Below are 13,468 nucleotides of genomic sequence, written 5' to 3' on the forward strand. Positions count from 1 at the left end.
GGATGGCTGTCTGTAGGCAGAGTGCTCCGAGGAAGTCTGCAAGGCCTTCTCCCTCCTTCCCACAGGCGGGGAGGGGAGGGAGGGGCCAGAGGAGGGGCCGCGTGGGCCACTCACCCTTGTATCCACAGGGAATTTTGTTCCATGGTCAGCACCATCAGGAAGACCAGGAAACCACATTTCCCATCATCCGTTATCATCCTTGGCCTCATGGTGCCATCCGTGTCCTCGTCTGCACCTTCGCCTCCTTCCCTCCCACTGGGAGGTCTGGCCACGGGCTGCGTAGGAACCCATAGCTCTGCCCACACTGCGTTTGTAAGCTTGGGGAGGAAGGCCGACCCCACTGGTTTCATGCATTTCTAGCCTCATTTTACTTTCTCATTTTATTCTCAACAAAGCCAACACACGAGCAGGGGGCTTTATAGCTTGGTCTAGGGCTGTCCTAACAAAGCACCAGGCACAGGGCGGCTTAAACAACACATGTGCTCTCTCTCTCCGCGCTGGAGGGGGTGAGGTCCGAGACCAAGGTGTGTGCAAGGTTGTTCCTTCCTGGGCCCCGAAGGAGAATGTGTTCCAGGCCCCTCTCCTTGGCTTACTGATGGCTGTCTTGCCCCTGTGTCTTCGCATGGTCTTCCCCGCATGTCTGGGCCTAATCTCCTCTCCTTATAAGGACACCTGTCACATGGGATTGAGCTCACCCCAACGGCCTCACTTTCACCCCTGCAAAGACCCCAGCTCCAAGTAAGCACCGGGGGCTAGGACTCCAACATAGGGTTGTGGGGGACGTAATTCAACCCATAACCAACTTGAATGGCTTTCACAGGGCACTCAGTCCCCCACCATGGCTAATAGAAGGGGAAACTGAGGCAGGGAGTGGGAAGGTGGCCAGCAGCAACAGCTCCCATTCTGGATGCTCCCACTCTAGACGCTCGCTGGGTGCCAGGAACAGGGTTGGGTGTAGTTCGTGGGTGGCCCCGGCTCAGCCCAATGCCCACCCTAGAGGCTGGGATGTTGGCACCGTGATGCCGATGAGGACACCCACAGCAGGGAGGGTGGGGAGCAGAAATCAATCTCAGGATGTGGGTGCGCATCACTTGCTTGTCTCCTCATTTGGTAAAGCTTTCTGTGGGGTGATAGCTCCCTGAGCCTTCCCTAGGTCCCGGCCTGGCCCGTGTGTCTCCTCTGTACCTGAGTCACAGGAAGGTGTCTGTCCTGCCCCTGTGCATGCCTCCAGCCTGGCACCTGCCCACTGTCTCCAGGATTTACCTGTGATCATAAAGAAACCACCTACTGCCAAGATAATCCAGATCACCAGTGGGGCTCGGGGAAGCTTGTGGGAGAAAGCTGTATCCTTAATGTGTGGCAAGAATCCTGACATCTCTCTGTCCCCGGCCACGTCCAGTATTCTGGCAATGACTACCCCTGCTGCCCCAAACTCACTCCCCCTTCCTCACCCCTCCACCCCCAGCCGTGTCTCCCCACCCTCTGCGTCCCTGACGTCCAGACACTGACGATACCCAGGACTTGTGCTCCACACATTTCTATGTCCCAGACAAGGAAACAGAGAGTTTCCATTGCTCTTCTTAAGCTCGGGCCACGGGGGGTCATGGAGTCAAGACAGCCTGAGGTTATCAAGACTCCAAGTAGGGCCCTCCTGCTCACCGTCAGGCTGGGAAGGAAAGGACCAGGCAGGGTTTCTGAATCTCCTGGGCCACAGTCTGAGGTAGAGAGCATGTCAACGAAAGGAGTATTTAAGCAGATGGACCCAGAGCACACGGTCAATGAATAGAACATGAATGGAGTCAACGTGCCTGCACCAAGCTACATGCAGAGAGCGCAAAGGTGAATATGTTAGTTGGAATATAAATCCGTGGTCACGCCGTTCCTCAAATATTAAGGATTGGTGTTTCTGTCAGCAGGGGAGGAGTTAATCCAACGGCTTCTATTCCTTCCTGGAGGGCCAGAGGCTGTTGTGGGAGGAACAGCGGCCCAAGCGCCTGCAGCCCGCTCATTTCTACATGAAACCTGGACACGGAAATGCTCTGTTCAGTGTCCTTCCTGGGACTTGTGTTCGCGTCATCTCCCGAGATGGTAGTCTTGGCTTGGTCGGTCCTACAGACCCAGGTGGGCTTGGTCGTGCCTTCTGGAAAATGCTTCCAATGACTTAGGTATTACTACCTTTTCCCTAATTCCCATGTAACCTTTTGGGACTACAGCTCTCCTATCTATGAGGAAATACCTGATTTGGTAAAGGAAGGGAGCCACGTACAGGTGAGGGCTGTTAGACCAGGTGTAGACAGCTGGGCTGGGACCCCGGGCTGGGGATGACCGTTCTCTTCCCAAGGGCTGGGCCTGCAGCCAGAGAGAAGCCCTCCAAGTGTGTTTGTGTCTGGTGGGGAATGCGATCCAGGGGCAGAGGGGGATGTCCCAGGTCCCAGGACAGGACCTCAGTTTTTTCCGTGGACTCTAGCCCTGGGGTCCCCTGCTGAAGGCCCTGAGCTCCATCCTTGACTCCCTCAGGAGAGGCAGAGTGTCTTCTCTCACCGGCCACCCCTCGTCCCCAGCACCCCCTGTGCTCATGCCTGGCCAAGCCGTCCGTCCTGGGCCTGGACCTGGGCCTGGTCCCCCGCAGTGGAGGCCCAGGGCTGGCCATGACACGGGCAGACCAGGCATTGGCCTTAGCTCTGGGAGGAGAAGGCATGAATTTTGCAAATCGGAGGTCAAGAAAGAAGCTCTTCACGGCCACCCCATCTGCATGTTCTATGTGTTACTGTTTGGTGGTGTTTGTCTTTTGAATCACTTCAAGGAGAGGTGCCACCATGTCTAATGGCCCTTGCAGGACCCCGAGGACAGCACAGGGCAGCTCTGGACTCTGCCAGGACCACAGCGGCCCAGCTCTGTGTCCCCGAGGCCTCTGCGAGGGGTGTGCGTGTGCGTGTGTGCACACGTGTGTGTGTGCTTGTGTGTGTGTGTGCATTCCTGTGTGCTGTCAGTGCTAGGGCTCGTGCTGCAGGGATCAGGCGCCCAGATGGGTGCACAGGAGCCCTCCAGGGGGTGCCAGCCTTGAGGGAAGCTGGTGCTGCCTCAAGGTCATTTCAAGGAGCCAGCCAGCTGATGGAAATGGAGGTCTGGCTGGTGCTCCCAGAGCCCCTGCTCTTCCCATGGCAGCGGGTGGTAGTTCCAGTGGAGAAGGAAGATTCACAGGCCACCACTGTCCTCGTCCCTAGAATCCTGTCTGGGAGCCAGGTGGGCTCCGTGTGGCCTCTCGTCCACGGACAGCTCTGCCCAACAGACCCGGTATCCGCTGTCCGCCAGGAGACAGGCCACCGGTGGTTCAGGGTGGTGACCTGGTGACTCGCAGTTCCCCAGCATGCAGCCCTTAACCTGGAGGCTACTCACACCTCCTACTGGTGCCCACAGATATGGCAAAGGGCTCCGAAGGCCAGCAGCCGGGGGTCGGGGGGGTGGTCCCGGACTCCCCCGCCTCATGGAGCTGTGTCTGCACGGTTAGCCTGCCCACCTGGACCAGACCCCAGCCAGATTCTCCTTCTTAGCTGCAGACTGTGGCCCTTCTGGGGGTCCTGTACCCCAGTACGTACTCCAACCTTACCTGTACACACAGGTGCTCCTTCCTCAACCTCCCCCTGCTATGTGTACAAGGCTCCAGGGGGCAGGACAGCCGCCTGCGGAGCCCACGGTTAACACAGGGGTTCGACGTAATCTGAGACTGTGAAGGGGCGGGGACGTGAGTGCGGGCGTAAGGCGGTGGGGAAGGCTTTGCGGGGCCGGCAGGAGAGCGCCGACCTCGGACAGCGGGACGGGACACAGGATGGACGCAGTCGGACAAGCGGGAAGTGGTCTGGAGAGCAGCTGAGAAGCGGGATGCACGGAGGGGCCGGGGCCAGCCTCGCCTGCTTTCCCACGCCTGGGTATGTCGCACTCGGACCGTGTCAGGGACAGTAGCTTCTAGAACGTTTTACAACGGCCTAGGACGTAAACTGCCTCCCATCCTTCTTGTCCCTTCTCAAGGGACACGACCGTCCTTCTCGCGAGCCGCTCCGACCTTCCCGGGCAGATTCCGTGCTGCGCGGTACAGAAGAGGAGAGGGGAGACGGGGCTGCACTGACATCTTTATTATTCCTGGGAGGGGAGCAGGGTACACAGCCACGTTGCAGTCACCGAGCTTGTTAAAAATATCTCAATAAATAAAACAAATAAGCAACATATACACTGAAACAGAAAATACTTTAAAAATGGATAGCTGAGCAAATCATGAGAAAGAGAAGAGGCGAGGTGTGAGGAGGATTCCAGGCTTGCGTGGAACAGTCATGCGGAGGCTGCGGGGAGAGGGGACGCGAGGTTCCTTTTCTGAGAGCCTTGGTCCAGTTTAAACAGAATGGTACAGGAATGCATTTCTGTTTTATTAAAAAAATATACATTAAAAAGGCACTTAGAGGGAAATACAAATCCAAAAATTCAATCCTTGTAAATATGTTCCTGAATCTAGAGATTTTCAGAAAGAATAAATCCCCCCCCCAAAAAAAATAAAACCCAGAAGAAAAATCCAAACAGTGGCAAGGATGACAAGGAACATGTCACCGGCGAGAAGGACCGTGAGTGCCGCTTCCTCTGTGGGGACCGACTCTGGGGGAGGACTTGTGCGGTCCGGGGTCTTCCATCTGATGCTGTTGTCCCCTTGTCCAAACGCTGTGCTGGAGAGCAGAGGGGGAGGCTCCCTTGAGGTTGTTCAGGTTTCAGAAGTGACAGACGTGGAGGCGTCCCAATTCCACTTGAGCCTCAGCCCCACAGGACAGCCTGGAAGACACGGAAGAGGGAGGGTGAGACCCCACTGCGTGCAGGCTGTGCCCGTGTGGTTGTGTGTACGTGCACGTGGGGGGTGTGTGTGTGTGGTGTGCGTGCCGTCCGAGGCCAGCTCATCACACGTCGATTCTAGCACCCGCCATTGTGATCAAGATACCCAACTGTCCCGCATCCAGAGGCGCCGCAAGGGGCTGTAAGGGTCTGCAGGAGCACATGTGTGTCATTAAAATGCAGCGGTGGCCACCCTGGCCTGCGGCGCGCAGTGTGAGCATCTCTCCAGGGGCCACACCGGGCGTCTCCGCCAGCCCCACCCCCTCGCCGCCGGACTGGCCGGCGAGGCACCAGGTCGGGAGCCAATCCATGGACCAGGGCCCCGCTCTCCACAAAGCCTCCGGTAAGGAAGGTCTGCCTACCCAGCTGACCTTGTTGCCTGGAAAGGAGGTGGGGGTTCAGATGGAAGACTGGACGGAGTGGCAGAGAGAGGGACCCAGCGGTGGGGTTCCCAGACCGCTCCACCACGGGGCTTGTTGGAGAAGATACGCTGGAAAGAAGCTCGAGGCAGCGTGTGTGATCCCCAGACTTCAGAGACACGTAGCTGTTGTAAGCCCAAGGTCATGAGTCCTGTGGTGGGAAGCCCAGGAGGACAGGGGATAATGCTGCTGGGCATGAGTGTCTGGTCAAGGACCTCGACGCCTGCGGGAAAGGTCCCACACCTGGGTGCTGAAGGGACTGAGGCTGAGGACAGGTGGGCCCCACACCTTGCTCCAAGGTGCCAGCTCATGGCTAGGACCGGCTGTTCTGGGGGCTGTGGGCGGCTGATCGCCTAGTCCCGCGGGGCCCCACACCTTGCTCCAAGGTGCCAGCTCATGGCTAGGACCGGCTGTTCTGGGGGCTGTGGGCGGCTGATCGCCTAGTCCCGCGGGACCCCAGTCCTACAGTACACGTGGCCAGTTTGCAACCAACCCTGAACCGACCGTGGCCTTCCCAGGAGACCCTGAGCTTCGTTAGGGATTCTTGAAGACTGGCTGGTAAGCGCTTTGGGTCCCATGTGATCTTCAGTGCGTACCCCAGGGCCTGATGCACACGGAGCGCGCTTCTACATCTGGAGAACAAACACCGGAATAACCAGATAAACCTCATAACCAGAGGAGACAAGTTCATTCATCGACAGCCCTTGAGGGCTGCCCTGGACGTGGGGGTAAACTGATGCATGAGACAGGCCTCCACCCTGATGCACCAAGGGGGGAGGCTGCCGGACGGGCTCTGCGACTGCAGACCTAAGTGCCGAGGTGGGAGGCTGGCAGGGGCCTGGGGGTGGGGAGGAGTCAGGAATGGCTTCACCAAGGAGGAGGCTGGGAGAAGGGTCACCATGAGGAATTTCCCTCCAGGATAAGAGGTCAAGGACAGGCAACCCCAGGTCCTGGGACGATGATGTGGAAAGGTACGAAAACACAGAAGGATCTTTGATACAGCGACAGGTGACATTTTCAGTGCAGTGTGTGTGTGTGTGTGTGTCCCTGGTCCTACTGGGCAGTGGGCAGCAGGAAGTTTCTTCCTGTCCCTGGACCCCCAGCTCCTTCCCTACAGATCCCCAGAGAACTCTAGAAACCCCTGCTGCGCCAAAACAAAGGTCTGAGAAGCCTAAGACACGTTGTTCCTGAAAACCCAGGGTGTTTTCACACACACACTTCTTTTCTTTCAAGCCCAGAACACTCCAGGTACATCCGCCTTTCTAAGTGGTCCCGGGCAGAAAGTCAAAGGCTGCTCTCTCGGAGAATATGGTTGTAATTAGATAATTAATCAGGGGGGCAGCTAAAGAAAGCTGAATGGAAGCCTTCCTCAGAGGGAGGGAATAATTACAACAGTTTTTGATATATGAGCTGCGCCAACCCTCCAAGGGGAAATACAGGATCATCCATGAAAAGCCAAGAGTGACAGAGGCTGTCCCCCAGTAGTGGTGAGTTTCAGGGTTTGCTGCATGAGCCTGTGGGGCCCAGGGCTCGGGCAGAGAGGAGCAGGTTCATTAGGCTTCTTGACCGAGAGCCTGTGGGCCTGGCCCCCTTGATGTCACCCTGACCCCAGCCATGGCTGCTGACATGGGCAGCGTTCTTGGCAACAAAAACAAAACATCTGGGGCCCAGGCCTGCCTCCCGCCTAGAACAGCCACCTGAAACCGTACGCATGTGCCCTGTCTGGGGTTCACTCTCTACATCTGTCTGCCTTGCAGAGAAGGGGGGTGGCGGGCAGAGCTGCAGAGCAGCGGCTACGCTGAGAGAGTGCCCTTGCCCCTCTCTCCCACACCAGTACCTGGGGCACTAATGTACAGTAAAGGGTCTTAACTGACTCTTATTAAGGACCTAACTTGATTGACTCTTTCAGGACCTAACCCAGGAAGTGAAACACCAACACAAATTCTCCAAAAAGTGAGGCAGGGGGCTTAAGGGGGAATTTATTATAAGGCCTTCCATCCACCTACCCATGCACCCACCATCCAACCATCCACCCACTTACCATCCACACATCTACCCACCACCCACCCTTCCTTCTTTCCCTCCTTCTATCCATCCATCAATCCATCATTCCACCCACCATCTATCTGCCCATCCTTCCATCTACCCATTCACCCGCCAATCCTTCCTTCCTTCCATCCATCCACCATCTACCTATACACCCACCCACCCATCCTGCCATCTACCCCTCCGCCCTTCCATCTAGCCACCCACCCTTCCATCTAGCCACCCATCCACCCTCCTCCTTCCATCCATCATCCATCCATCTATCCACCCTTTCATGCATCTTTCTAACATGTATTGAGCATCTATCATGTGCCAGAAAAGCTACTAGTTGTTTAAAAAGCCCAGAAAAGAATCAGAGAAATCTAACAGGGGAGAAGAAACATGTTTGAAAACAACTAGAACATAGGGTGGACAGGGACAACTTTTTTAAAGGAAATGCCAGTAAGACTCTGCAGCCAGAAAGGAAAGGGACAAAGTACCCTGGAACTTCGTTGGACTGCCGAAAAAAGCTGGGTAGGGAGTAAGGAGGGAAATGGGCACAGATGTGTCATCTCTGGTCATTACAGCATGTGCGCACGCACACACACACACACACACCCCTGAGATTTTGCCAGTGGAAGCTGCAGGGGCAGAACGTGAGGCTCAGGGAGCCAGGCACTGCCCACAGAAACCCAGGGGCATGGCCACGGAAGGCCTTGCTCTGGCCCTGACTGCCCCCTTCAGCAAGAAAGTGGAGGACTCTTCCTCCGCAGGACCCTGACATTGTCCAGGTCACCCAAAGGGGCTACCACCTGCCAGCCGGCCCCTGCTGCCACCCGTGTCTCTCTCCTCCCAGTCACTACCCCGAAAACAAAGAACCCCCCTCCGAAGTCCTGGGCTCCCAGGTGCGCTGGGGTCGGGGTAATGTGCCATGTGGAGATGAATATAATGAACCCAGCGTTGGAGCTGAGCCCCTACCCTGGTGGGTCTTGTCCATCCCACAGGGGACAGCACCCCCACCCACCCGGGCGTTCATCGAGCACCGTTCTTCAGCTGGGGCCCTCTGTCCCCTCACTGAGCCTGGACACAGCCTCCTGACTGAGCACGGCCCCCCAGAGCTGGCTGGAGGCACAGAACCCACCCACTCACGTCGATCTGACAGCCATAAATAGGAGTAGAAAACAAGGAATGGTTCACATCAGGTGGCTGTGGAGCGCAGCGGGGAAATAGGTGAGCTGAGCACCTCACAAATGGCCCAGAGCACGGGGACCAAACTTTCAGAACAGTGGAATTCATCGTTTGGAGAGAAGCCAGGGGAGTCTGCATGGATAAAATAAGGATACTCTGTTTTCAAAGAGAAGCACAACCAGGAAACAAGAAACGCGCTCTTGGAAATCACAGAAAGTATGGAAGCAGCATATTTTGTAAGAAATGGAAGCAAAATAGCAAAAGAGACTCTGATGAAAAACAATCAATAAATCAGAGACTGACTCACGGAGGTCTCCAGCATCTGAGCAAAAGACTAAGAATGTGGAAGGAGGGAGGAGACGAAGCCCCAGACGAGATGCGGAGGGAAATGTCCCCGTGCTTAGGGAAGATTGTCGGTCCCAGATTAAAAGGAACACAGAGTTCTGGGAAGAGCGACTGACAACATGGGCAGCCATGCGGCATCACAAGGAAAGTTCTGGACTCCAAGAGTACAGAAAACCTCCCACCGGCTTCCAGACATAAAAAGAGGCAAAAAAGAGCCAGGCCAGGACAGCTTCCTGTGTGCTCATGGCACCCGCCGACGGGCAATCCCAGGACGGCTGGTGTTTCTCTGGAAAAGGGTCCATGGACCGTGTGGGGAGCAGGAGAGACATGGTCAGGCATATACAGCCTCAGAAAATGCACCCCCCCCCCGGGGGCCACTTCTGGGGAAATACTACCTGGAAAGGTCCTCCTCCCAGAGGGAAAGTACTTAGGGCCCCTCGCTCGGCAAGTATGGCAGCAAATCATCTAACAATCAACCCACGGCAAGACAAACAGGCCAATAAGAATGCTGGTAGGAAAAGCCTAGGAGGTCAAAGGAACCTGTGGGTCCCCAGGCACCCCGAGCTCCTGCCTGCCCCAGGCCGCAGGACCGCACAACCAGGCAGCCCCATCCATCCGTGATCACCACGCCCGCCGATTTCCCACTCTGTTTACCAAACTCACTCAAGAAGAAGTAGGAAATCTGAATGTATCAACTTTTGTAAAATAAGCTGACCAGGTTAGGAAGAATCCGAAACCAGACTGTTTTACAAGAGCATTACATAGAATTTTCTGGAACCCGGTCATTCCTATCTGTATTACTTCAGCTGTTCCAGAGTTTACAGATGAGGACACACTTCCCATTTTATCTTATTTATTTTTACTATTTGTTTATTTTGCCGAAGACTATTTTTTAGAGCAGTTTTAGGTTCACAGCAAAATTGTGAGGTGGGTAGGGAATAGTTCATACAGCCCCCACCCTCCACCATGCACAGCCTCCCCCATAAATGTCAACGAGAAACAACTCTGACCCCTGTCCAAATGGCAGAAGAACCAAAGGCCAGGTCATGCCACCCAGGACTCTGAATGCAGAGATGCTAAGACAGACATCAGCAAACCAAGTCAAGTGATGGATTTGGAGAATCCCTTCCGTACAACCCAGAAGGGTTTACTCCAGGAATGCTGGCCAATTAACATCCGGAAATCTGGCGCAAGAAGGGGTCATGGGCAAGTAGCTCGGCAGATTCTGAGGCATGCAGTGCCACGAGCATTCTGGAAGCTCCTGGAAAGTCAGGAACTGAGCGCTCGGGCCTTGAGCTGAATCCCAGTCCTGCCACCGTGGCCACCGAGGCCTTGGGAAAGTGGCTTCACCCCTCCAGGCCCCAGCTTGGGCATCTGTAGAAACACCCACTGAGGGTCACACTGGGACCACCAGCTTGGGGCTACAGGAATTCAGGGAGCCACACCACGCGAGAGGCTCGGGGCCTCACCTGGCTCATGCCCAGCACTCTCGTCGCCCCAGGTTGTGGTTTCTTCCCCAGCTGGGTCCCCAGGGTCTAAACCATCACCTGGCACGTAGTAGGTGCTCGATAAACCCCTGTGGAAAGAGGCCTACAATGAAGAGATTGCACGGATCCCAGCATGATGCTGGCGCAGGAGTGAAATGCTGGGCGCCCTCTAGAATCCCTCTGTCTACGGTGCTCTATCCCCTTCGTGCCCTCTAAGTCTCCGGCCCTGTAAAGGTGGTTCCCAGCCAGCAGCATCTGCCTCACACGGGAGCTCAGGAGAAATGCAAAAGCAGGCTTCACCCGGACCCACGGAATCAACGTCTACACCCTGCCAAATCCCCAGCTCTCTAGAGACTCCAGAACAGCTGAGTATGCCCAGTCAGCCAGGGCAGCTGCAGCTGAGACCTGCCGTGACTTGCCAGAGACGCGGCTGGTTAGAGACAAGGCCGGAAGAGGATCTGGGTGTCTTGATGCTCCCTGTTGGGGGCCATCCCCACTGCAGACATGCCCACTCCACCCACCAACTGTCCTTCTGCCTGACACCCCAGACACACAGGCGGGGGTAGGTGGGACACAACGTGTAGCCAGCCTGTGACTCCCATGATCCCTCGCCCTAAGGGAAGGGCAGCCGAGGTGTCAGTGACAGGCCCTGGAGGCTCTGAGAAGTCACCCAGCCCAGCTGAGGGGGTTTGCTCCTTCCTTCTCGGTAAGGGCTTTTCAGCGCTCTCCCAGAGCCACCTTGCCCCAGTGGCTATCCCCGAGACAAATGCCTTATCCAGACACAGCGGAAATAAGAGGCTTTGCTCTCAGAGGAGAGAGTCTGCAACTTCCTTCCAGGTCAGATCTGCAGGCAGCTCCGGGCAGGCTGCAAACAGACCATCCCTAGGAGACAGGGGCCACCTGCCAAGGGCAGGTGTCAATCTCACCTGGCTGATCAGAAAGGCGGAGATCCAGCCGCCCCTGCTGGCTGCTCAGTGGGGCCCAGCACATGGGGGCCCCCAGCGGGGCCAAGGCGGGCATCCTCACGGTTCAGCCCCCCACCCCCGCTGACTTCTGTGCACCTGTCTTAGAGAAGGCTCGATGGCAAACGATGAAACATACCCCCACCCCACCCCACCCCACCCCACCCCAGTGACTGTAAGAATCCAGTTCCAAATCAGAGGGCGGGAGGGTGCGGGCTGTCCGCCCATAGGTCAGACTCTACCGTCTGAGGCTGGACACTCTATGGGATGATGGTGGAGCTATGAGGGGACCGATAAAGGCAAACCACTCTCGCCGAGGCAAACGCAAATCAAGAAGCCGTCGGGCTTAAAAATTTTTACAAGGAGCTGCCTGTGCCCTGGCCACCCTGCCCTCCCACCTGGATCCCCCCGCCCCCTGGCGTCCCTGCCCTGTAGGGGGAGGTCTGTGAGCTGTCCCTGGCCAAGCAGTGGCTCGGACAGGCAGGACGCTCTGGTCTCTCTCTGCTGGCCGCCGGGCCCTTTCCCAGAGTCAAACGGAGGCCACGGCCATGGGGTTCTCATAGGCCACAGCGCTCTGCAAAGCAGGCCAGAGTCAAGATCAAGGAGCTTCTGGATCCAGGAGTTCTCCTCTGGAGAGCCCGCTTTCCCAGGAATGGTTGGATGGGCAGGATGCCCCTGTGGCCCCCACAAGGTTCCAAGGACACCAGCGGGCTGATGGGCTTCTGCTGCTGGGGCAGAGATATGACCGAGGCACTGCACCAGGCACAGCTCCGGAGGGACCTCCTGGGTTCCCAGGTCCCGTGGCCCCCGTGCGTCCAGGTGGCAGTGAGACGCGAGGGAAGGCGGCTTGGAGGCCAGCACGGGCTGTGTGGCCCTGTGCCCTTGGGCCCCTCTCTGCTTCCATGGCAAGCTCCATGCGTCCAGACGCCCTCTGTGTGGGGCACCTACACTCAGAGTCTGGGCCGGGGCACAGGGCAGGAGGACGCCGGGTGAGAACAGGCTGTGTCCCTCTTCCCCGGCTCCACGGCTCAGGAGTCTGACCCCCGGCTTGCCTGCCGTGCATGAGAAGGCAGAATCCTGTCTGGAATGACCGTATTTATGAAGCCAGGGCTCATCTCCCAGGCCTCCCTGGTGGCTGGTGGCAGAGCTGCTGGCCTTGCTCCTTCAGGGAGTAAAAGTTTCAAGCCAGCTTGGAAGCAGAGCTGTCTCTCTCCGTCTCTGTCTCTGTCTCTCTCCTTGGGCTTGGCTTCAGGGATTCGAGCTGACAATGTCTGGAATAACCTGCCTGCCAAGGAGACGTCGGCCTGGGAGCAGCCTGGGGAGAAGGCAAGCTTGCCTCTGCTTCCAGACCCCCTCTCTGCCTCCCGGTGCCTCCCGGCCTCTGGGCCTCGGAGCGATGTGGCCCCAGGGCTGTCCAGGCCAGCCCTCTCCGTTCCCAAGGGAGCTGGGGCAGGAAAGCCCAGTGTCCACACCAGTGACTCCCAGTATTTAACCCTGTCCAGCCCTCCTCTGAGGGAGGCCTTCCCACTTCTCCTCCGTGAGTCACAGGACACTGAAAAGCATACCCCCAGGTGCAGAGGTCATGAGGGATAACAGTCCCAAGCAACCAGGTATTAGGAGGAAGCAGCCTCCTCCCGGGACTCAGGGCCTCCAAATCCAGGAACTGCCTCAACCAGTGAATTATGATTTCTCCAGATGTCACTAACCTTAGCTTCCAAATAAAACCCACTAACAAAAGAAGGTGGTGTAAAAACTCACCCTGCGGGGCCCTATCTCAGGCTGATGGCGCAGGTCGTGCCTGTGGGGGTAACTCATCAGGTGATGTCATGTCAGAGATAAGGAGATGGGGCCTGGGGCTGGAGGGGACTTAGGCCAAGCGACCAGGCAGGTGCAGAATCGCCCCCAGAACTCAGGTCAGCTATGCCCTGAGGCCCAAGGCCGAAATCCTTCTCGTACGATTGACCTCATTCCTACACCTGTCAAGTGGGTCCAGACCCAGGAACGCTGACTTAATAAATGTCTTTGCACACTTGACGAATGAGGGTCTGAGGACACAACCCTCCCCCCAACCCTCCCAGCGGCTCAAGAGAACATTAAGCAAAGGTCTGCTCTTGTCAGGCACTCTGCTGGATGCATGTCATGAGTACAACTTGGTCCCTGTCCTACACCAGTT

The 13,468-nt window shown here is 56.8% G+C and overlaps 1 protein-coding gene across 2 annotated transcripts in view; it reads right to left on the bottom strand.

Moving 5' to 3' along the window:
• Positions 1-4,115: 4,115 nt before the first annotated feature.
• TWIST2 (twist family bHLH transcription factor 2) overlaps positions 4,116-13,468 on the bottom strand; it is a 50,021-nt gene continuing 40,668 nt past the window's right edge. For both annotated transcript variants that reach the window (XM_031036532.2, XM_006741155.3), the window contains exon 2: positions 4,116-4,812. In XM_031036532.2, coding sequence (XP_030892392.1) covers positions 4,752-4,812 — 61 coding nt within the window. In that variant the 3' untranslated portion in view covers positions 4,116-4,751. The remainder of the gene's footprint in view (positions 4,813-13,468) is intronic.

Source organism: Leptonychotes weddellii, chromosome 3 (genome assembly GCF_054177405.1).
Source record: "Leptonychotes weddellii isolate Sample4059 chromosome 3, ASM5417740v2, whole genome shotgun sequence".
NCBI classification, from domain to species: domain Eukaryota; kingdom Metazoa; phylum Chordata; class Mammalia; order Carnivora; family Phocidae; genus Leptonychotes; species Leptonychotes weddellii.